Here is a 23,229-nt window from a genome sequence, read left to right on the forward strand (position 1 = left end):
GGGTTGCCTCACACTCAGGATGACTCCGGACAGTTTGAAGTTATATAAAAAGCTCAGGATGACTGAGGGCAGTTTTTTTATACATAAATAACTCAGGATAAACATCTTGAAAATCTCAGTCCAGTTTTTTTTATCTTGGACAATGCTTACTTGTGCCAGTTTCTACATTTTGCTATTTTATAGTTAAAATCATTTTTGTTCAATACCTTTTTTTTTTAAAGTTAATTGATTATTAAAGAAATAACTTTTTTAAGGTTTTAATAAAAAACTTAGGATGACTCAAGACAGTTTCAGGTCACTAAGGTTAGTTTTTTGTATCAAGAGTGGAAACCCTGAATATATTTTCAAATCTTTTTTTTACTATTTAATACTGTTTTTTTTCTTAAATTAAATTTTATACTCAAAATTAACAAAAAAAACTTATACCTTCAAAACCTGGAAAAATTCAAAAAAAAAATTTTCTTAATCTATGGCATCCTTGCCAAGCATAAGATTTTAATTTATCAAAATTTAATTAGTTTATTATGATACAGTTTACTAATGTTGTTTTGATATTTAAAATATAAGGTTACATGTCATTTCAAATTCGGACAACTCAAATTCCAACAATTCAAATTCTTAAAAAAATGTTTAAAATATTATTTCTCAATAAATAAAATAAATTTGAAAAAATCGAAAAATAAATATGTAGATCTTATTAATATCTACGAGCTATTTTTTCTTTTTTTCAATTATCTAAAATGGTTTTCAAGATATTTAAAAATTACTAAAAATAACTATGTTTTTTACTTTATTTAAGCCATATCTCAATAAATATTTAATCTTTTGCAAAAAGAAAAAAGTTGCTTGTAGATATTAATATGACCTACGTATGTATTTTTATATTTGACAAATATACATAACTTTTTTATTAGTAGCTGTTACAATCTTTTTTAACAATTTGAATTGTCCGAATTTGAATAGTCGTGCACTCAAAATATCAATAGCATTATATAAAATTAAGCTACTTTTTACTAAATTAGTTTTTGTTTTTACAGAAATACCCACAATTAGCAGATGAGGTAAGTTTATTTTGTTGCTGTAGACTTCATTTTTTATATAAAACATTTAACTCATTTTTCATGATAAATTTAACATACATTTGTAACTTAAATAAAATAATTAACATTTGTCTTTTTAGTTTGTCTCAAATATACGTTATCTCGATACAGATATGTTACTAAAGGGGGTAATAGGATTATTATAGTATATTAATACAACAATCAAAACAACACTTATATTTTATTTACATAGAATAAAAAACACAAAGATACAATTACATCACTCTATACGAGAACTAAAGTTAAACACACAAGAAAATATTAGTTTTTAAATCTAACGTGTTTAAAATGCATTTTAACTTAAAGCACACTTGCCGAAACTGCTACTGCACTGTAATTGCAAGTCAAATTCCGTTTTATAAGCACTAAAACAAATGTAACTCCTTTAAGTAAACAATATTGTTTATTGTTTTAGAAAATTGTTTTAAGAGTTATAAAAATTGTTTTGCAAAAGCTTGTTTTGAGAATAATGAAAATTGTTTTTATTATTACAAAAAATTCCATATTTATTCACGAGCTTTAAAATACTAAAATGAGATGCTAATATCATTACATTGTTTCTTTTTAAATTTTCAATTTTAACGTTTAAAGCCTGGTAAAATTAATTAATTAAAAAATAATTAAAATCCTTAAAATTCTACTTAACTTTAAACTTTTTAGACAGTATCAAAAGTCCGGTTTAAAAAAAGTAAGAAAAAGAAACTGTATTTCTTATTATCTCAAAAATTACATAATCTACAAAAACTTAGATAAAACACAACATAAAGACAAAGTAAGTAACAATGATAGTCATTTAGTTGTCCTCCAGCTTCTTATCCTTGGGGTTCTTGTCCTTGTGCCTGTTGTCCTCGGGCTCGTCGTCGGGCTGTTATCCTCAGGTTGTTAATAGAGGCTTATGAACCATCAATTGGATCATTGACAACGTCTTGTTTCTTTTAGGAAACATTTGACTTTCTGTCTTCTAGCTGGTTTCTGAATCAGAAAAACATCACATCGATTGGCTTCGGAAACAATGACAGCAGGAATTTTGATCGTGACGTCATAGAATAAACACAAAATCTTCATTCAATCTTTTGTTTATTGTCGTACTTATAAACAACAAAACTTTTAAAGTTTCATGCAGTAGCAAGGTGTCAGGTGTGCTTAAAGCTGTGGTTATCAAACGACAATTTGCTTCAAACAACGTTAAAAAGATACAAACGCAACAATTTATATAACAAGCGACGACTGCTAAATTTAAGGGGAGTTTATTTTTGATTTCTTTCAAAGGGAAAATTTTAACACAACTTTATACTTGAACTTGAAACGAGTAATAAAATGTGGCAAGAAACTTGCCATTTTACGACTAAGAAAGATGAAAACTCATTCAAATATATTTTTAAACTTCAGCAACATTCTGGTTTAAAACAAATACAATCTATACTTTAGAACAATCAATCAGCAGATCAAAACAATAAAGTAGTAGTAGTAGTAAACAAATAGACAAATTTGTTTTATCAGCTAAAACTCAGACGTTATTGAGAACAACTATTCTGCTGTTGTAATTCTAAATTTTAATGCGGTTCTTACTTCACATTTCTATGCTTAGAAAAATATAATAACTGCGCTCTCTTGGCAACTTATAAAATGCAATTTTGCACTAAAATACTGCGTCCCCTGACGACTTATGTAAATTACAACATCTTCAAAAGAGTATTGTGCACTACAGTAAAAAGACTAAGCTTTTTATAATCGAAATACTGCGCCCCCATGCGATTTATGTTAGTTGCAACTTATATTGAGACCTTAGCTAAAAAGATTAAACTTTTTAGGATCGAAATACTGCGCACCCATGCGACTTATGTTAGTTGCAACATATATTGTGCACTAAGAAGAAGAAATATTATGCTCATTAGCAAATAAAATAAGCACCTAAGCACTAAAAAAGCATATATAAAACTATACATAGAAATCACCGCAAAAATTATATAGTACTTCCAGCAAAAAATCCTTGACATCAAGCTTCACTTTTAACAAAACTAAATAAACCACTACCACACACTTGTATTATAATTGTAGACTTGCTGTTTCAAAGTAGAAAGTTATTCACACAATTTTTCTTACTATTATCATAGTGAAATGTCGCAAAGTAAAGTATTATCGCAAATTATACTGTCAAAATTTTAAACTCGTTAAAAAGTTGTTTAGTAATAAACTAAAGTTTTTTTTTTCGCTGCGTTTTTTAATTGATAAAGCACCTAATTCCTAAATATCAGAAGATTCCTAAAATACAGGCCACACATGGTTTCCAATGTCTCGATACAGATATGTTACTAAAGGGGGTAATAGGATTATTATAGTATATTAATACAACAATCAAAACAACACTTATATTTTATTTACATAGAATAAAAAACACAAAGATACAATTACATCACTCTATACGAGAACTAAAGTTAAACACACAAGAAAATATTAGTTTTTAAATCTAACGTGTTTAAAATGCATTTTAACTTAAAGCACACTTGCCGAAACTGCTACTGCACTGTAATTGCAAGTCAAATTCCGTTTTATAAGCACTAAAACAAATGTAACTCCTTTAAGTAAACAATATTGTTTATTGTTTTAGAAAATTGTTTTAAGAGTTATAAAAATTGTTTTGCAAAAGCTTGTTTTGAGAATAATGAAAATTGTTTTTATTATTACAAAAAATTCCATATTTATTCACGAGCTTTAAAATACTAAAATGAGATGCTAATATCATTACAACGTTGTATCAGGTAAATTAACTTGGAATTACTTTTTAAACATTATAAAAATCTTTTCAGATTGATATGATATTATATGGTTTATTATTATTCATGTATTTTTAATACATATCTATTGTAAATATTTATATACTGTTATACGTTTGGTTCATTATTGTTTTAAATCGCATTATACCTTTAATTATTGCTAGTTAAAATTAAATGTTTCAAAAATAAATAGTTATTATTTTTTAGAATTGATTATAAAACTGCTCACAATTTTTGCTTTGTTTTTAAAAAAAATCGATTTTAAATATTTAGCTATTATGAGTACAAATTCTATAACTTATACTTAATTTTTAATTTTCTATTAATTATTAATTTTTCCTAATTTTTTTTTATTAATCACAATGAACTTCTATATCAATAGAACCAAATGCATTAAATTACATTAGCACTGATGGGGCTTCAGTCGAAAACATTGACAACTAGTTCGTTCTTAACTCAATTTCTTTAACATTGTCAGTTTCAATGTGAGATTATAGTTACTTCAGTGCTAATATGTTTGAGCACGTTTGTTTAGGTTAATACGACGGTTCATCGTGACTATGTCTACCTGATGACTCCTAATGAGGGAGAAACCAGGTCGCAGAATGTCACATGGATTGTTGTTGATGTCATTATGCATGACGTCACTTTTACAACACGGTTGAATTTTATAAAATTAAAATTTAATTTATTAGAAAAAAAAATTGTTACAGAAAGTAAAATTATAGTAAACATAGAGTTAAATTCAGGGTAGTTATGTAATCTTAAATACCAGGAATTCCAAAAATTGGGCAAAAGAATAAATCAGAAAAACCCTAGTTTTTTTTTTACAATTTATACAAGTAGTATAATGAAATTTAGACAAGATAAGAAACAACAATTATTTACTCGTTTTTCAGAATCTTATTTGTTACAAAGATATTTGAAGTGGCAATTTCGTATTTTTTAAATATTTTATACTATTTAAAGCTTTTTTTACCGTAAATTTGATTTTATGCTAAATTTAATTATGTATAAAAAAGAGTAAAAATACCTTCAAGAGCCAGGAAAAAAATTAAAAAACCAGGGGCCTGGCCACCCTATAAATAAAAGTCAAGCAAAAAATAATAATTTTGTTGAAACAAAATTACATTAAACCTAATTATAAATCAGCCAAAAATTAAACTAAATTTAAATTCTTGAGATACTCACCTCTCGCTTATTTACGCACATTGTGTCCACAGAAAAACTGAGTAAACATACGAGAGATAGTATAGATACGAGAGGTACCAAATTTACTTACTATGATGGCTGTTTTTTGATATTGTTCTACTTAACATCATACTGGGTATATTTTCACTTTTAACAATTTGTTTACTTTATTTATAAATATGATATCAAAAGATAAAACTACACATATAATAATAAAAAAAGGTTTTAAATTTATATAAAATTATAATACTCGCAGAAAAATTTACTAATTCTAATAATATGTGAATTTTATCTTTATTTTTATTCGACTTATTTGATACTTAAGATTTATATTCTGTTGTATTTTGCAAGTTCAATTTATAATTAAGCATTTGTTTAAAATTAAGAAATGGCGTGGTGTTTTTATTAAAGTTTGTTTCCGTAGTCTTTTACGAAAATATGCATTTGGTGCTGTAATGGATTTATTTTTTTTGAACAAAAATATATAACATATAGGAAAAATGTTTAATAAAAATTGTTTATGTTACTACAACTTTTTTTAATTTAATAATTTTATTTTTTTTTTCTACAATTTTATTTTTTTAATTGTCAACATAAGGATAAGCTTAAATTTAATCTCTTATTGTTAACAAAATTTCTAATATACTGAGGTATAACTAAATGTATATAAATTAGTCAAGGAACATAAATTTACAAATTCTAAAGATATAATGAGGTGAGTTAGCATTTAAAAGCATATTTTAAATTAAAGATATTTAATAAACCTAATTTGTGCAATATTAAAAAAAATAGAATTTTATTTTTTGAATGTTTTAGAATTCTAAAATGCGTAACTAAGCGAGAGTGCGTAACGTCACGAGTGCGTAAAGATGCGAGAGGTTACTGTATGTTTAAAATAAATTGAAATCAAAATACAGGTTTTGAAGAACATATTTTAAACAATATAACTTGTTCTTTTGTTTTTTTATTTTGAAGTTTATTACTCGCTTACTACCAGGTCCAAATATCTATACTGTGTTATTGACTGTATATTACAACATCTTTATCGTAAGAGATTATCATAAAACTTCTTTTTTTTTCACCAAATAACTACTGGCTTATAAATAAAAAAATATTTTTATTTTTTAAGACATTTGATTTTTAGTATAATTGCAAAAACATATAAAGTTTTAACTTTTTTTTTGCATTAAACTTGAAATGTTATTAATTTTTTTTTAATTGAAATTTTAAGACAACTCAGACTAGTTTTTAATGATTATTTTTTACTTTAAAAACTAGCAAGTAGATTACATGGCTTAGTTATATCTTGAAAGCTTGTTAAAGGGTAAAAAACGTTGATCATTTTAAAAACTTGTTAAGTTTTTGATTTAGAAATATGTTTTTTTTTCAAATACTAAAGGTTATTTCAACTATGTAGTTGTATTGTAACGCAGCTATGAAGTGATTTTTTTTTATTTTAGAAGTCGGAATCAGCAAAGAGAAGCAAGCGGCAAACTGCAATCACAGCGACGGAAAAAATGAAAAAGACTGCAGACAACCGCTGAACACAAATTCTAAGAAGAATGTACTAGAATGGGTGAAAAAGATAGCTGTTTAGGTTTGATTGTTCTTGTAAAACAAGGCCAATTCTTTGAATAAAAAAAGTTTTGAAGAGTTTTTTATCACAAAAATGATTTTTTTTTTGCTTGTGTTACTGTGTAAATAATCAAAGTTTTATTAAGATTTTTCTTTTGTGCTGTTTTTTTGGTGCTTATAAAAATATAATATGTATATTTTTTACTAAACCGAGATTTTGTATTGTATTTCTTTCTGCTAATTTGTTGAGTGTATATAAGATTTTGATTAGTTGTTGCAGGTTTTTATCAATGGTAAGAATTTTTCATACTGGTAGTAATTAGTGTTTATGATTTAAATCGTTTTTAAAAACGTTGATAAACTTGTTTTATATTGGTTTACAATTTTGACAGCTGCTTTATGACAATTATTTTAAGTAGTTGTTCTTTTTAAAAAATTTAATGAATTAAAAGAACTAAATACAAGTTTTGTTCTATTTTCAGTTCTTTAGATCGATTTCTAGCAAGAAAATGGGTTAAGATTTTCATTTATAAACTTTGTTGTTGAAATATAAAAAGCTTTACAAATAATTTTTTTGTTAGTGTTTCAACATTTATAGGTCGCTTTAATTTATGCACCGTCTGATAAATAACAATACGTAAAAACCTTCTCATACAATTGTGGTTTTTGCTGTTTAACATCAAGTTTTGAACTAACTTTAGTTTAATTGTTTAGTTTAACTTTAAATTTTATCATTGTTTGTTTTTGATAATAAAACTTTTTATCTAAGGAAGGTTTGTAATCATATAGTGCTGCAAGTAGCTGAATAAAATATTTTTTGTTTTATATTCGGGTGTTGCAGTAAAACTTAGTAATTTTTAGCATTAAAATATTAAACCTTTGTCGGAAGCAAATTTTTTGTATTTAAATACCATTTGCAACTATTTTTAAAATATTTTTCATTAAAAAAAATTATAAACTTAAGGCTTTTCGAATCTACTTGATTCTTTTTTAAAAGTTATATTAAAAAGTTTAAACATAACTGACTCATTTTCGAAAAAAGTTTATTTATTAATTTCGTTTAGCTCTCTTCAGAATAACATTGCTAAAAACTATGAATATTGTAGAGTAATTTTAGTTATATATAATGAATTTGAAAAGTCTAACAAAAAATAGTTACGTCATAAAGTATAAAAGTCTGTTTAGAAAAAGTTTGAAAAATAGAATAGAGCTGTACTGAACTAACTTGAAGTAATTTACAAGACAAAATTGCTAAAACAAAAACATTTAAAATTTTGTCTTATAAATTACTTCAAGTTAGTTCAGTACAGCTCTATTCTATTTTTCAAACTTTTTCTAAACAGACTTTTATACTTTATGACGTAACTATTTTTTGTTAGACTTTTCAAATTCATTATATATAACTAAAATTACTCTACAATATTCATAGTTTTTAGCAATGTTATTCTGAAGAGAGCTAAACGAAATTAATAAACTTTTTTCGAAAATGAGTCAGTTATGTTTAAACTTTTTAATTAAAACCAGTACCAAAACCAAACTATTAAAAGTTATATAAAATGTAAAACAGTTTTGAGGATTAATAAAAATTTCAAATTTATGATAGATGTTTAATTATGACGTAGTTAGTATACAAAGTTAAAGCCAACATGCTATTCAAACTAAAATAAATAATGAAAATTGAGTTAACATATTGTTAGTAGTAGCCTATAGGGCTATCTTTTCATTGCTTGCGTCTTTAGTTATGGTTTTTCGATGAGCATTGATTCCAAACTATAAAGATCACCATGAAATAAACCATTTAAGGACTTTGAAGTTGTTATCGATATTGGATTTTTGACATTGTATACAATGATGCAAATGATACCAGAGCATCTTAGACATCGCGTCAAATGTTTAGAAGAGTTGCTGATCACAAAGAAAATGACAAATGCAGTGATATTTACGAACTAATTTGCTACATTGTTTACAATGTCAAAACTTCAATATCAATAACAACTTAAAAAGTCAGCTTAAAAGTAACCTCGAGCAGACCTTTTATAGAATTTGAAGTTGTTATAGATAGCTTAGTAAATTAAGTTATAAAACCATAGATAGTTCTGGTGTTGTATATTTCTTTTTAAATTATTAACTGAGCTCAACTAAGCAAACTTTAACAAAAAATAATAATTTTATCAAGCAGTTATGAGTTTAATTAACAAAACTATTTGTCTTTGGGTTGTACTTAAAATAGTTTAAGGATATCAAAACATAATCCTATTTTTAGTTTTATTTAACGTTGTGTTTAAATAAAAGTTGTAGAACATTTTTATTAGTGAGTTTTTGGTAACAATATTGAATTAGTTTTATGTGCTTACTTTGTAATGAAAAATAACAGCAACAAAAAAGTTTTACAATTTGTATTTTGGCTCTTTGTAAAAGGAAAAGTCAAAAAAGCTAAATTGTGTGAAATTAATTCTGTTGATTTGAATAGTTTCTAAATATATTACATATATTCAATAATTGCAACTGTTTTAAGGTATTCAGTCAATTTGTTTGTAACCATACTTATATAAAGAAAAAAAGTTACAAGTTGGTAATAAAGTCTATTAGAACGAATATTTTTCAAGGCTCTGTTTTTTTAATGTGTTTAGTGGTGTGGAATGTAAATTTGTTCTAAATTGACGGATCGTTAATGTAAACTTAAACTAACATGCATAATATTTAAGTTGTAATTCCTAATATAATTGAATGTATACAAAGCATCAGTGTGCAAAGTCACGTTATCTGTTTACATCCAAAAATATGGAGTACTAAATATTTCATTTTGTATTCGTTAGCACTGGGGTGAAGCAGCGCCTCTCGAAAATAAAATAGTTAAGCTCAGTATTTTTTTCAGCGTGAGGATATCATATAAAAAAAAGAGCATTAAAAATTTGTTTCTAGCTGTTAGTCAATTTGAGCTAACAACTTTTATAAATTTTACTCTATCGGTAAATTTAGTAAGGTAAAGTGTGGGTAATCTCTTAGTTAAGTTATGTTACTTTTATTAAGCCTAAGCTTTAAGTTTCTTATTAAAATAAATTAATAATGAGCTTATTTTCAAATATAAAAAGTTCAATAGGTTTCTTATCAACAAAGCAAAAAAGACTTTTATACATTTGAAACTTATATTCTCCTACAGTTAACAAGAAACAATTTTTAAACGTCAAAAGTTTAGCCTTTATTCAAAATTAACAACTTTTTGTCAGATATATAAGATAAAGAGAAGGTTCTTCTACTGCTATAGAGCAGCTCTAGTACATAATACCTCAAATCCATTCTATAATATAGCTCGCCAAGTCATTTTAATAATGACATTCAAGCACCTGAGTTGGGTTTACTATCATTTCTAACCCGGTCATATGTAATCCGAGCAGTAAAAACTTATTTATTTTTAGATTTTTTTTTAATTAAGCGATATTTAAAAGTTGACTGTTCTTAACTTTTATATTTAAAATTATTTTTTCTCAAACAAAACTTTTTTTCAGATCAGGGTTCGGCAAGTCGAAAAAAGAACAATTTTAACATGCTTACAAAAAAACTTTTTACTTTATTTTTCAACAAAAAAAAGGCGATAGATTATCTTTTTAAAAAACACAATAAAAGTCGACTTTTTTTTTTTGAAAACAATCCGCTAAAATTTTTTTGTTTGTATAAAATTTGCTAAATTGTTTTAACTTTTTTCAATTCAGCTTTTTAGGAATTGTAAAATAAGTTGTTATAACTACATTTAAGTTAGATCTTCCTGTCATTACTTCCTACTTGTGAAAGTATAACATTAAAAAATTATTAAAGAAGTTTCTAACATTAACTGTGAAAAATTATTTTTGCATCTTTAAAACTGTTATTTAAGATAAAACTTAATTTTACTCTATATACAACTCGCTATTGCTCGTAATGTTACTTTTTTTTTAAATAAGTAACTTCGTAATTTTCTTTTAAAATAGTCTTTTTTTTTTCGTTTGTTCTTTCGTTGTTTCAAGTTTTTTTACAAATTAGTTTAAATATACCATTTAAGTACTAATTTAAGTCATAATCAAAGTATTTTCGATATCATACAAACTTAAGTGAAAAGTTTTAGAAGAATAACTAAAAAATATTTGTTCACTCTCAGACTTTTTAACTTAATAACAAGTTTGTTTAAGTGTCAGTGACTTTTTTTGGTCTAGGTCTAAGTAGAAATTAACTAATGAATCAAAAGCTAGAAGATCAAGCGACATAAAATGATGTTGCGTTTTGTTACTTGACATGTTTATAAGTTGTATTTAGCTAGGTTGTATCTAAAAATCGTGTTGTTTTACTAATTAAAACAAAAGTATTTAAGTCTGCCTAATGTTTGTGTAAGTTTCATTATCTTAAAGGTCTGTCCAAGTTGTAGAAAAATTTGTGCAAGTTTTTAAGCTGAAAAAAAAACTGACCTGCTATAAAATAGTAAAAGATTAGTTAACAACTATACAAGGTTTGCGCTAGAATTGTAGTGTAGCTTATAAATTGTCATATGAAGATTTTTTTATCTGAACATTACTTTTGTAAAGGTTTAATTTTTTTAATTTACTTGCGTTAAAAATATTCTAGCCACGTAAATCACAAGAAAATCTAATTTAGATATAGTTATAACAGCTTACTTTAAAAATCTTACAAAAAAAATCCTATAAAAAACTGCCAAATATATAAACCTTATATAACTGTTCAAAATATAGGTTTAATTGTTTGCTAACAAAAGATCCTAGTGAAGTAACTTCACTGAAATATAAATAAAAACAAATTATACAGTATTCTTCCTTTATTCTACCAACATATGTTTCTGTGTGTCAACGAATCAACACACTTTAACTGGATTATATTCTATCTCTTTTGTTCTATTTAACTGGATTTCTATTAATTAAAAAAAAACTTATCTTTCCTATTAGCAACCCAGTTGAAGTGTGTTGATTCGTTGACACACAGAAACATAATTTGGTAGAATAAAGGAAGATTATTGTATAATTTGTTTTTATAAATCTTATATAGTCAAACTAAAAGTTTCATTTAATGAGGTTAATATCAAAGAGTATAAATAATAAAAGTAACTTGAAATTATTTTTAGCTAAGATAAAACTTGTATAAAAAATGTATTAATAGTAAAACTTTCTAATCATTAAGTTTTATTGATACAAATAAACTAAAAGTGTATATAAGAACAATTCAGTTAAGATAAGTTAGTTTCTAAAAAAAAAAACTTGATTTAAAATCAAACAATTTTTTACTAATCGGGTTAGAAGTGATCGGATTAGAAGTGATCAGGTTAGAAATGATTGGGTTAGAAGTGAACGGGTTAGAAGTGATCGAGTTAAAAGAAATCGGGTTAGAAATTATCGGGTTAGAAGTAGTCGGGTTAAAAATTATTGCTGGTTAGAAATGATCTCAGGTTAGAAATGATCAGCTTTCCATGACATGTTTTCTTTACTGCAGTCAAAAACCTTAATTTTAAATTGCTGTTCAGACAGTTCTGTTACTCCAGAAGATTCATCACTTTTTAAAAAATTTTTTAAACATAATTGATTTTGAAAAGTAATTTTAAATGCTTGAACTCTTAATAGATTATGTTTTTAATTCCTGTGAAAAAAAAACGGACAACCTTTTTTTCTTTAAACAATTATCCAATTTTAATTTTGTCGTCCTAATGCACCAGAAGGTTTTTTAAAGCAGCTCATTTTTGCCTAATAGAAAAAACTATGATCATTATTTGCAAAAATACTTTCGTATATGCATTTTACATAAATTGATAGATTTTATACTTCCACCACCAATATTTATCAAAACAGACACAATTGTTATTAATATATGCAAGGATTATTCCTTGGGCACAAGAGGTCTCGACAATTTAAATAATTGGAGACAAAGTTAATTTTTTAATTTATTTATGAGGCAAATGTTTGCAGGGTAATGTTGTTTATAAGGCGACGATTACCAGTCAGAACGAAACAAAAGAATACATAGGATCCACAGGAAGCCAGTTCAAAAAGAGATGGTATGCGCACATTAGTGATATTAAGAATGAAAATAACAAGGGAACAGAGCTTTCCAAGTACATTTGGAGGCTAAAAAACAATAACACCAGCTACGATTTAAGATGGAGCATAATGCACAAGATCAGGGAAATGAAGAATATAGGTAAAATCTGTAAGACTTGCAATTTGGAAAAGATAGAAATAGCACTTGCTAATAAGAAACGAATTTTAAACAAAAGACAAGAGCTCTTCTACACCTGCCCGCACTTTAGGAAATTTTATTTTAAAACTTAGCGTATTAATTTTTCTATCACTTAGTTCTGTTTTTGTTATTACTCGTACCCTCATTTGTTAAGCGCCATTTTGTTTTATTTTGTTTTGTTATAAGCTAAATCCAAATCTATATAGAACAAATCATCTATTGTAAGTATAAATCATATTTAAAATTTAAAAAAAAAGTCTTTTTCATTGTTATAAAACTTTTAATTTTGTTAACTAATTATCTAGTAATAGCGCTATACATTTTTATTTTAATTTGAACTCAATTATAATTTTTTGCATTATTGTATTTTCTTAAGTTGTCCATCGTTTTATGTTTATCTTATTTTACAGGCCTGAAGATCCCTTAGGGGAGAAACATTGTTGCCTTGTAAATAAATAAATTAAAAAATTAACAATTGTTATTAACACAATTACAGCCTGGTAAAGTTTTATGAAGAAGTTATCTATTTAGTTGATACTTCTCCTTAAAACTTTTCTTTTGTTGATGGTTATAAAGGCCTTGTCTTTATCTTTTTAAATAACTGACAAAAAAATGTTTATTAAATAAAGACTAAACAATTAACGATTAAAAATGATTGTTTAAATTGTAGAAGAAAAGTTTTAAATATAAAATAATTTCTTTGCTTCTTCGATAAGAAACCTATTGAAATTTTCGACTTAGAATTTTTATAATTTTGAAATAAGCTTATTTTGGAAAAACTTCAGAAAGAAAGTTAAAGCAAGATTAAAAGTCTACAAAACAAATTTGTGAAAAACAATTTTTTGAACTACTTTTTGCATAATTAAAATAACTTAGTAAAGATTTTAAATGTTATTACCTTATAGCTAGAAAGCTAAATTTCGTACTCTTTTTTTATATATGATTGCACGCACTGAAAATTCTTTACTAAGCTAAATTCTTCGGGGCACAGCTCTTATTCCAGTATGCAGGACAATTCAATTTCTAATAGTTTTCACGAAATTTATTAATTGACTTCCAGCTACATTTTTAAAAAAATATTATTTTTGAGATGTGGCACCACGTAAGTCATAATTGTCATGTAACTGTTATGTGTTACGTATGTTTAGAACATTTAATTTTTAAGAAAAACTTTATTAGGAAACAGTTTTTGGATACAAACTTTATTTATACTATTTTAGTTTTGTAAAATAATATAGCTTGTTTTATTTTAACATAGTAGTTTAATTTGTTTATACTAATTGTGATCATTTAAAAACACAGTTTAGATTTAATCAGCTTGAAGTAATACTTAATAAACAGGCTATTTTAAAACTATGAACATAGTTACTTCATATACGTTACTTTACATTTGTAACGAATTTAGTTTTCAAGAAACTATATCTTTTTCACCACGAAAGTTCCAAATTAAACATAATTAATAAACAATAAGTTACTGATCCTGTTATATACTTTGCACAGGGTTTATATGTTTATCAGCTTTTCCTTTACAATTTTAAATAACACTGAGAGTATAGTCTTCATAGCAACTAATTTAGCAGCGTATAATACTTTATAGTTAGTACATGATAGCTAATGAAATGAGCACTTCATTGAAGTAGATTTTTGCATAAATGTCTTATTTAAAAAAAAAATTACGATAATAACTTATAAATCTAAGAACTTTAAAAAAATCCTTTACGTATACAAAACTTTCTTTTGACTTAAATAGTAAAAGAATCTGATCAACATTGATTTTTTTCGCAGTCTTCTGTTATTAATAAATATTAAATGCAAATTTATAAGTTATACTTTTATCGCCAAAAATACAAAAAATAAGAAAACTCAATTTTGTATTAATATATTGATTGCAACAACAGTAATTAGTAAGTTACTTTATTTTCAAATGTTATTCTCATTATGAACAGTCGAGTTAGTTTTAATTCTATTCATAATGTAAAACAGCAATAAAATCGAACTGTAATAACGATTGGATTGTATAAGATATTAAAAAGTAATAAAAAAGGTACATGAATCTTTATATTAAAGTTTACACTACAGTTAACTTCACTTATAAAGAAATTTAAAAACAGCACAGTAACGTAGAAATAATAGTGCGATAAGATAAAAATAAGGCAGACAAATTCCAAGAATGTTATTCTAAAATGTAAGAATGCAAAAGACACTTTTTAGAGTAAGCTACCGTCGACAATAGAAAATAAAAAGGTATTGTTTTATTTGTGCATAACCTCTTTCTTTTAAAATTAAAAGACTTAGTATTCAAACAGTTATATGAATCCGTTCGAATTTTTCATTTAACAGATTATTTAATAAAATAGCTTTGACTGATATAAAAGATGAAAATTAATCTTCATAACTTTTCTTTCTCGTAGGTCTTTTGAACTGTTGGTTATCTGGTATTTCAGTATCCTATGAGTATAAAAGTAATAAAGTATTAATTTATATATATATCAAATAATTTGTTATTTTTATCTTAAATTTAAAAGTGTTTTATAAAAAAAAGGAACCAAAATTTAATACAATTTTTAAAACTACAGTATCGCCAGTATGTTTAATGATAAAATTTTAAAAAGCTAAAATTTTCCAAGGTAAAAATTTTTGTGTTATAAAAGTTTTATACTTTAAGCGCATACTTCAAAAAAATGATCAATAACACTTGACTATAAATAAATACACACAGCATTTTGTTAAGTAATAAAAGCGGTAAGGTAACACGTTTTATTAATTATGACATAAATAAAGGCTTATAAATGACTAATTTTATATGATGTTAAGTAGCACCATGTTTATAAGTAAACAAATTTTGCAACAATAATACAATAATACGTTTTGAAAGGGCTATTTTTATTCGATAACTAATTTTTGAAATATACCATATAAAAAGCTTAACTGATGGAAGAAATATTTATTTAAATGTAGATACTAAATAACTACCTTTATTCCGTTTAACTTCGTGTTTTTAGGCATAGATCGACTGTAGGTATTATATTCATCATCTAAACAAAATATTAAATCATATATATAAAAATAAAAAAATAAATTTTTACTTAACTGAAAAGTGGTAACAAATTATTTATGGGCTTAAGTTGATATATACAAAAAATTACATTCAAAAATGTATAGATTTTGATGAAAAGTTATAGCTTACGACAGCTTTTTTCAAACGATGCACTAATGCACATTAATGGGCTTAAAAATAACTTTATTGTAGACAAAAACTTATATAAGTAATAAAAAATTATATCAAGATGTAAACTTGATATAAATATTCGTTTAGTAGTTCCTACTACGTTTTAATAAAAGTAGTATATTTTTAAAAGCATTAAAAATTTTTTGTATGTATGCATAGATTTTTCTAAAAACATTTACTGTACACATATTTATAAGAATTGGAGAATTTCTGCTTCTTAATATAAACAAGTTTACTTAAGCATCTAAAAACCATAAGAGCCTGTGCATATCATTTAAAACTATATAACAACATGAATTATGAAACGTTTAAATAAAAGTAGTAAGAAATATATTTAAAATAAAATAAACTTACATTAATATGTGAACTTAAATTACAAATATTTTAAATATCGTTTTACTTCCTTAGTATAACACTAAAACATATATACTATATTAGTTAAATGTTATCCAAGATCACCCAGCTACTTCGATGTTATCAAATTATGTTAACTTTTCGTAACAACTTGTAATTCAATTTAAAACATATTGATAGTTAAATCCATACATAAACAAGCTTTTTTTTATATGCGGTTCTAATGCAATTAAATATTTAAAACTGAATGAAATAATATGAATTTTGTAAAACTTTTTGTTTTACAATCAAAACTGTAACTTTAAATTTCATTATATAAGTCTAAAATAATTAAGCACCGAAATAAAATTTTAACTTGTTCTTTAAAAAAGGAAATAACTGAAAAAAATATTGACTAAAAAAACTCTTTAAATTAAGCACATATGTTCACTACTTAGATTAGTCGGCAGCTTTTTATAAGAAACAGGCAAAACTTTCTAGAAAAATATACTTGCGGGACGTACTTTAAGAAAAAAAATTGCTATGGGCTGTAGTTACTTAAAATATTTGTAGTAACAGTAAAAAGTACTATTTAAAACAAAAAAGTGATAAAGTATGCAATAGTATTTGCAAATTTATAAATTAAGAGCCTAACTGTAAGTTTTTACCACAATAACTTTTTTTTTCAATGTTTCAAAAAAGAATGTTTTCAGCAAAAAAGGAAGCCGCATTTTTTTTTTGCATTACGGATTTTTTCGCACTTGGCCCGAAGTTTGCCGACCCCTGACTTGCGGAAGATATCAATTAAAATTACAACTTGAAAATTACAATAAATGAAATGAAAAACTAAACATGTAAACTAACATTAAAATTACACTTAAATGAAAATAGTTTTCTGTAAAAACCAAGGTCTACACAAAAGCGTTATTCTTCATTACAAACCTTCGCATGCGGCATCCTGCAAGTTGTACATTGAGTAAGTTGAACTTCTGGGAAGCCTCTGACCAACTAACCGGTTCTGCTGACCGGTCAGCAAATCTTGTTCCTCGTACTCAAGATTAGGACTGGTATAAAGGCGGTTTCTCGGTAGTTGTCTTCCTAAAAGTCAACAACGGTCATATGTTAGACTAATAATAGTTCTTTGAAATAAAGTAAATTCTAAGCTTTATCGTTACTCTGTTATCTATACTAAAACCATCATACCTGAAAAAAATTACGGTAAGCCGCCAATTAAAAACAAATTTTATTTTTAAAGATTTGAAATTTATCGTAGCTCTGTTATCTACTTGAAAAAAACTATAAAAATTACTATAAGCGAACAATTAAAAACAATTTTGATGGAAAAAAATCTTTTGTTGAAAACTTTATAGCTTTTCCATAAACTTAAATAAACAAAGAAATTTTAATAAAACTTTTGTTATACTTTACTGTAACTAATTAATAGAATAAGATAATTAAGTTTATCAAGGTTTTTTTTTTGAATAAGACACTTTGTATACTAGGTTGCTATGAGTTATTTAAAGTCTATATATGCAATTTCATTATTTATCATAAATTAATTTCTTAATCAGTAAGTTAAAAATTATTCTCTTTTTATTTGTTTGATCCATGGTGATAAAAAACTTCAAAAAAATCAAGCTGTGTAGCTTCTAAATTGCTTTGTACCATTAAGAATTACAAACTTTTACATTTATCACAATAGTATATTTTGTGTGCATTACAAATTATATCTTGTTTTAACGAACCGAAAAATCTAACACCAATGTAGAACATATACTTATAAAAAAGCAACTTTAATATGGATATTGGCCAAAGTTTTAGACTTAGTTTATGGAAAAAACTATTTTTTACTAAAATTTCAATAAATTTTGTCCGTAAGGTATATAAAAGATAAAACCTGTATTAATAGTTAAAATCCATTAGTTTACTTGTATAAAAACCTGAAAGTAACGTTTTTTTTTCCTGATGCGTTTCTTAAGAAACAAATTAAAGCTAAACAAAAAATTCAAGCTGTCATGATTGTTTACTTAAGAAATCCGTGGCGTAAGTAATAAATTTCTTTTTAAGAAATACTTTTAAGTAACTATTTTCAAGGAAAAATATTAAGTAAAAACAGTGTTTAATTTGTAAATGAAATTCATATATGAAGTTTAAGTATTTTTTTATATGGCTGATATTAGTTTTACATTCAAAAAAAAACATACTTTAACACATTTTTGAAGAAACAGATATATTCATCAAAAGCTGTATTTATTTACTAGAGACTTTTATTTGTGTTTATTAATCTTTCAAAAAACAAAAAAATAATACTTTTAATAATCATTATGCACTACTTAATGTTCAATACAATAGTTAAAGATACGATAATGCGTGCTTTCAGAACATGGATTTAGTTTACTATACCATTTGAAAACGAGTTCAACAATAAACAAGGTACTTATTGTGAAAAGGATATATGAAAACATTTAGTTGCATAACAACCACTTCATTTAACCAGAAACACAACATCGTTTGAAACAATCGAAGCGTTTCAAAATTTTGGTTGTAATTACATAAGAATAATTTTTACAGCGTTTTGATGATTTTTAAACATATCTTGCCCCTTAATGTTTGACATCCTTTTTAAGACCTACATTAAGAACAACTTATTCGATAATAATTTTCAAAAACAATAACTTAAAGTGTATTTTGTATTCTATTTTAAATAATTCTATACAAACTAAGGCTTTACTGATGTTTAAACACTTTAACTAATTAGTTCACTTTAAAATGTACAGGTTTAAAAAAATTAAGAATAAAAAACAATAAAACAAAAAATTTATGTTATTATTTCACAACAAACCCATATCTAAAACTTAATACAACTGTTTTTATCTGAAAATATTGTTTGTACATTAATTATACAAAACTAAAGTTTATAAATAAGTTATTCTAAACGTTTTCTAGTATTCTTAGACTGAAAGTTTCTAATACATAACTTATATAAATAAAATATAAAACTTACTTAACTTTAGACTCAATTCAAAACAAAAACCATTAACAAATAAAAATACAGCTACAAGTCTACAACTGAGTAGAATTATATTTTTAGTTGTTGGATAATTTTCAATCATTTTACTAACTAAAAAAAATATTTATAGTTCCTTTTAGGTAAAATACAGACTTTGATCAAATTAAACTGTAAAGACTGATTTTAGTATGTTTGATGATAGTTTGTAATTCGAATCAGAATGAAGGACATTAAAGTAAATGTTTAAACTCAGTAGTTTTTTATAAACCTTATAAATATAAACCAGATATGAACATTTTTATCAATAAGGATTAAGTAAAATAACAACCTATTTGGTGTAATTTTTTGAAAAAATTTACATAGAAAATAGTTCAATTTTGACATTTTTAATCATTATTATTTCTTAAACTAGTTATTGTTAAAACTTAAAAGTCTAATTCTTAAAAACTGTAAAAAAATATACTTTAACGAGTATTTTTAAAACTAATATAGTTTGCGATTTTTTGCACACCATTTTCGAACAGTTAAATTTCAAAGTGATAAAATAGAATTTCTAAGCTGTGGTTAGTATCTCAAAGTTAATATAAAAACAGATAAAACAATACTAAATTGTACAAATAGTGTAAACCTTACTATACACTTAACTATTTTTTTTATTTAAAAAAATATTTTTTAATGTTATTATTAACAACTCTTAGATAAGTCTATGTATCAACTCTAGGGTAAATACTTATATTTTTTGACTATTGCTCCACATAACTAAAAAAGACCTTAGTTTAACAAAGTTGTTTAAAACAAAAACTAAAGTATAGAAAAACGTTGTTTACTTTTATAAGTAATTGTCATACAATATCTACTAGCTTAAAGGTAAAACGTAGAATCATATTATAATTTTATTTCTAAAAGTACCTAAAAACTAAATATGATTATACAAAGTTATAATATTTAATTTGAAGTTTTAAACACAACAAAAAAAAGGTAGACTAAAAGCAATATTCAAAAAATAAATAAAGCAGTTACTAACCTTGTGAGTGTATATCCATATTATCAGGTAGTGATGTAAGGTCCATGGTTGAGTAGCTTTTAAGTTTTTCAGTAACAACCTGCTGTGACTTGACAGCAGCATTTACAACAACGTTTGCTGCAACTTGCAGTCCTTTGCTACCTACATCAAGCACAACTTGATAACCTTTATCCCTTGCATGCTCAAGAAACATGTCAATTTCCTGCATAATAAAAGACTTAATTAAAAGTATCAGAAAACAATTTTGAAACATTTTAGTTTATGCTAATTGATAAAAATTGTAAAATATATATGTATACAACTTTGTATACAAATAAAAAAATTATAAAAAAGTTATAGGGTCATTAGTCTTGTAGGAGGGTAATCACATTATAAAGAAGTTTATATATAGACTTTTAAGTTTCTGGTTTTTTACTTTTTCTGTAACTAATTTTATTTACAGGCTATATTAATTAAAACTATATAACTTTTTTAATGCTTGTTATTTGGTTAGAAATAGTATAAAATTTAGTATTTGTAGTAAAAAAACATAACTACAAGTAAAAAAACTCATAAAAGAAGTAAAACATCATTTATTCTTTATTATGATTTTTTATCAAAAGAATCTTACTTTTAAATATTTAGAAACACAACTACAAGTGTAATTCAAGTTGTAAAACAAGGAATTTCTATGCAGAATTTGTTCAAAATTTTTACTTATTTATGTCATTTATTAGGCACTAGCTTTGCTTTTTATTAAAATAAAAAATACACAATAGCTATTATACAAACTTCAATATAATAATTTAGTTATGCATCAGTCAAGTATGTTAAAACTAAATACTTGATTTTCATTGTTTACACTTTAATTAAAATCAAAATGCATAGTAAAACTATTTTAATAAAGTAAAACAATGGGATCAAGTAAAAAAATGACCCTAGTTTTTAACAAGTAAAAAAATTGGGCCCAAAAGTTTGAACAGGTAAAAATAATGACCTCAGTTATATTTTTGCAAAAAAATAACTTTTTTCAAATAAGTTTAACTTAGGTTTATTTTGCATTAGTGACAATTTTAGATAAGAGTAAAAAATAAAAACAAAAACAAAATTAAAATAAAATAGTTGAAAAAAATACTGACTGAGTAAGGGTCAGGGGTAACAGTGATAGTAAAAAAACATATAAACATTGAAAACAATAATAAATAAATAAATAAAAACCGACCAAGGGTAAGGGGTAATAGTGTTAGTAAAAAATAATAATAATTAAATAATAACTTTGGGGCCTTTTTTTTACTTGATCCACAAAATGCATTTTAAAACTAAACACATAAGAAATATTACTTACTGAATCTTAGTTCTGTTGTATTTAAATAATGTTACAACCAAGGGATAGGCAACTTACAACAAACTAACCAAGCAAAAATACTTGAAAAGCAATGCATTTTTAGCATGAAAAAAATGTTGTACAAAACAAGTAAAATTGAGTGCTTATATAAAAAAACATTTTTTAATGTGCTCTTGACACCCCTATTTTACTTATTTTAATAAAATTTATCAGCTTCAACTGTGCTGAAAAGCATGTCAAAATTATATTAACAACTTTATCATTTTCTATTACCTAAATTATAAACCCATAAACTTATTATCCTAAAAATGTGGACAAGCAAAAAAACAGTATAATTAAAATTTAGATTTGCATTATTCTAAAACACTAAAATAAACTATTTTAATTAAATAATTATGGTTTCTAATTTAGTTTTTGATTTAACAAACCTGTTCACGTCTGCTGAAATTTGGATGAATAAACTTTCTATAAATAATAGTTGATCCCTTTGTATAAGGCATTGATAACCATAGGACAAATAAGACTTTTACAGTATAATAAAATGGAAACCTAAAATTTTTATAGTGATTTTATTATAATTCCTACTAAAATCAAAATAGAACTAAGAAGGGTACAATGAGTAAAACTTTAAATATTTTATAATGAAATAGTAGAACTTATAACTAAAGTGTGTATGCTAAAACAACAAAGTCAGTGATATTTTTATCAAAGAAAAATGAAAGTGAAATTATTTAACTAACCATGATAGTAAAATGTCTGTAAATGTTTCTACAGCTGTATACAATGCAAAAACAATCCAGTACATTATCCATCGAACCTGAAAAACTTTTAACTTAATAAAAATCAGTTTACTTTTTAAATAGAGTTAGTGATGTAGTAAAAGCTTATGTTTTCTCAGTACAAAACCTAATATCAGTACTTTTTTAATTTATCTCATTGATTTATAATTTAGGTGGAACTAGTTTTGTAGGTGGAACTAGTTGTTTTATATTTCTAAAAATTGTATTAACAGAACTAATGTTTAACGGATCATTTTCAGTATAAACTTTAAACAATAATTTTAATTTGACTAACATAACTTCTGAGTTTAGCAGCTTTAACAGCTTTGTATGAGCTATAAGCTGGGTATAGAAGTCCACCTCCCATAATCATTAATCTTGAAACTACTACTCCTCCCATTATGAATTTATGTACAACAATCAAGAAGATGATTCTATAACTTAAAGCGAATTTTTAGAAAATAAAATTTTATTAAATATATTTGAAAAAAATTACTTTTAAGGTTAACTTTATATAAAAGTAGGTTTTTTCTAATTAATACTATTATAGCAAGGTTTTTTATGTAATTTAAACTATTTCAATCAATTACAAGTGCTAGATTTTATTGATTAAAACTGAATTGTTGACAAATTTAAAAAATGTGTATCATTCATGTTGTCAACATAAACGCAACTTTAGT

General features: G+C 24.9%; 2 protein-coding genes across 2 annotated transcripts in view; one reads left to right on the forward strand and one right to left on the reverse strand.

Annotated features, from left to right (window-relative positions):
- The window catches only part of LOC145842255 (uncharacterized), a 28,392-nt gene extending 20,988 nt beyond the window's left edge, over nucleotides 1-7,404 (forward strand). Inside the window, exons 15-16 of the mRNA XM_082949675.1 lie at nucleotides 1,038-1,061; nucleotides 6,526-7,404. Of these exons, the coding sequence (XP_082805801.1) occupies nucleotides 1,038-1,061; nucleotides 6,526-6,609 (108 nt within the window). The 3' untranslated portion in view covers nucleotides 6,610-7,404. The remainder of the gene's footprint in view (nucleotides 1-1,037; nucleotides 1,062-6,525) is intronic.
- A 7,683-nt stretch (nucleotides 7,405-15,087) lies between these two features.
- On the reverse strand, nucleotides 15,088-22,987 carry LOC145841942 (receptor expression-enhancing protein 1-like). The gene is made up of 7 exons (XM_082949255.1): nucleotides 22,845-22,987; nucleotides 22,511-22,587; nucleotides 22,199-22,319; nucleotides 20,447-20,648; nucleotides 17,355-17,510; nucleotides 15,824-15,885; nucleotides 15,088-15,298 (listed from the first exon to the last, which is right to left on the reverse strand). The coding sequence occupies exons 1-7, from the start codon at nucleotides 22,947-22,949 to the stop codon at nucleotides 15,233-15,235; spliced, it is 789 nt and encodes a 262-aa protein (XP_082805381.1). The 5' UTR covers nucleotides 22,950-22,987; the 3' UTR covers nucleotides 15,088-15,232.
- Between the last annotated feature and the right edge of the window lie 242 nt (nucleotides 22,988-23,229).

This window comes from Thalia democratica, chromosome 8 (genome assembly GCF_965202585.1).
Source record: "Thalia democratica chromosome 8, ktThaDemo2.hap1.1, whole genome shotgun sequence".
Lineage (NCBI taxonomy): Eukaryota > Metazoa > Chordata > Thaliacea > Salpida > Salpidae > Thalia > Thalia democratica.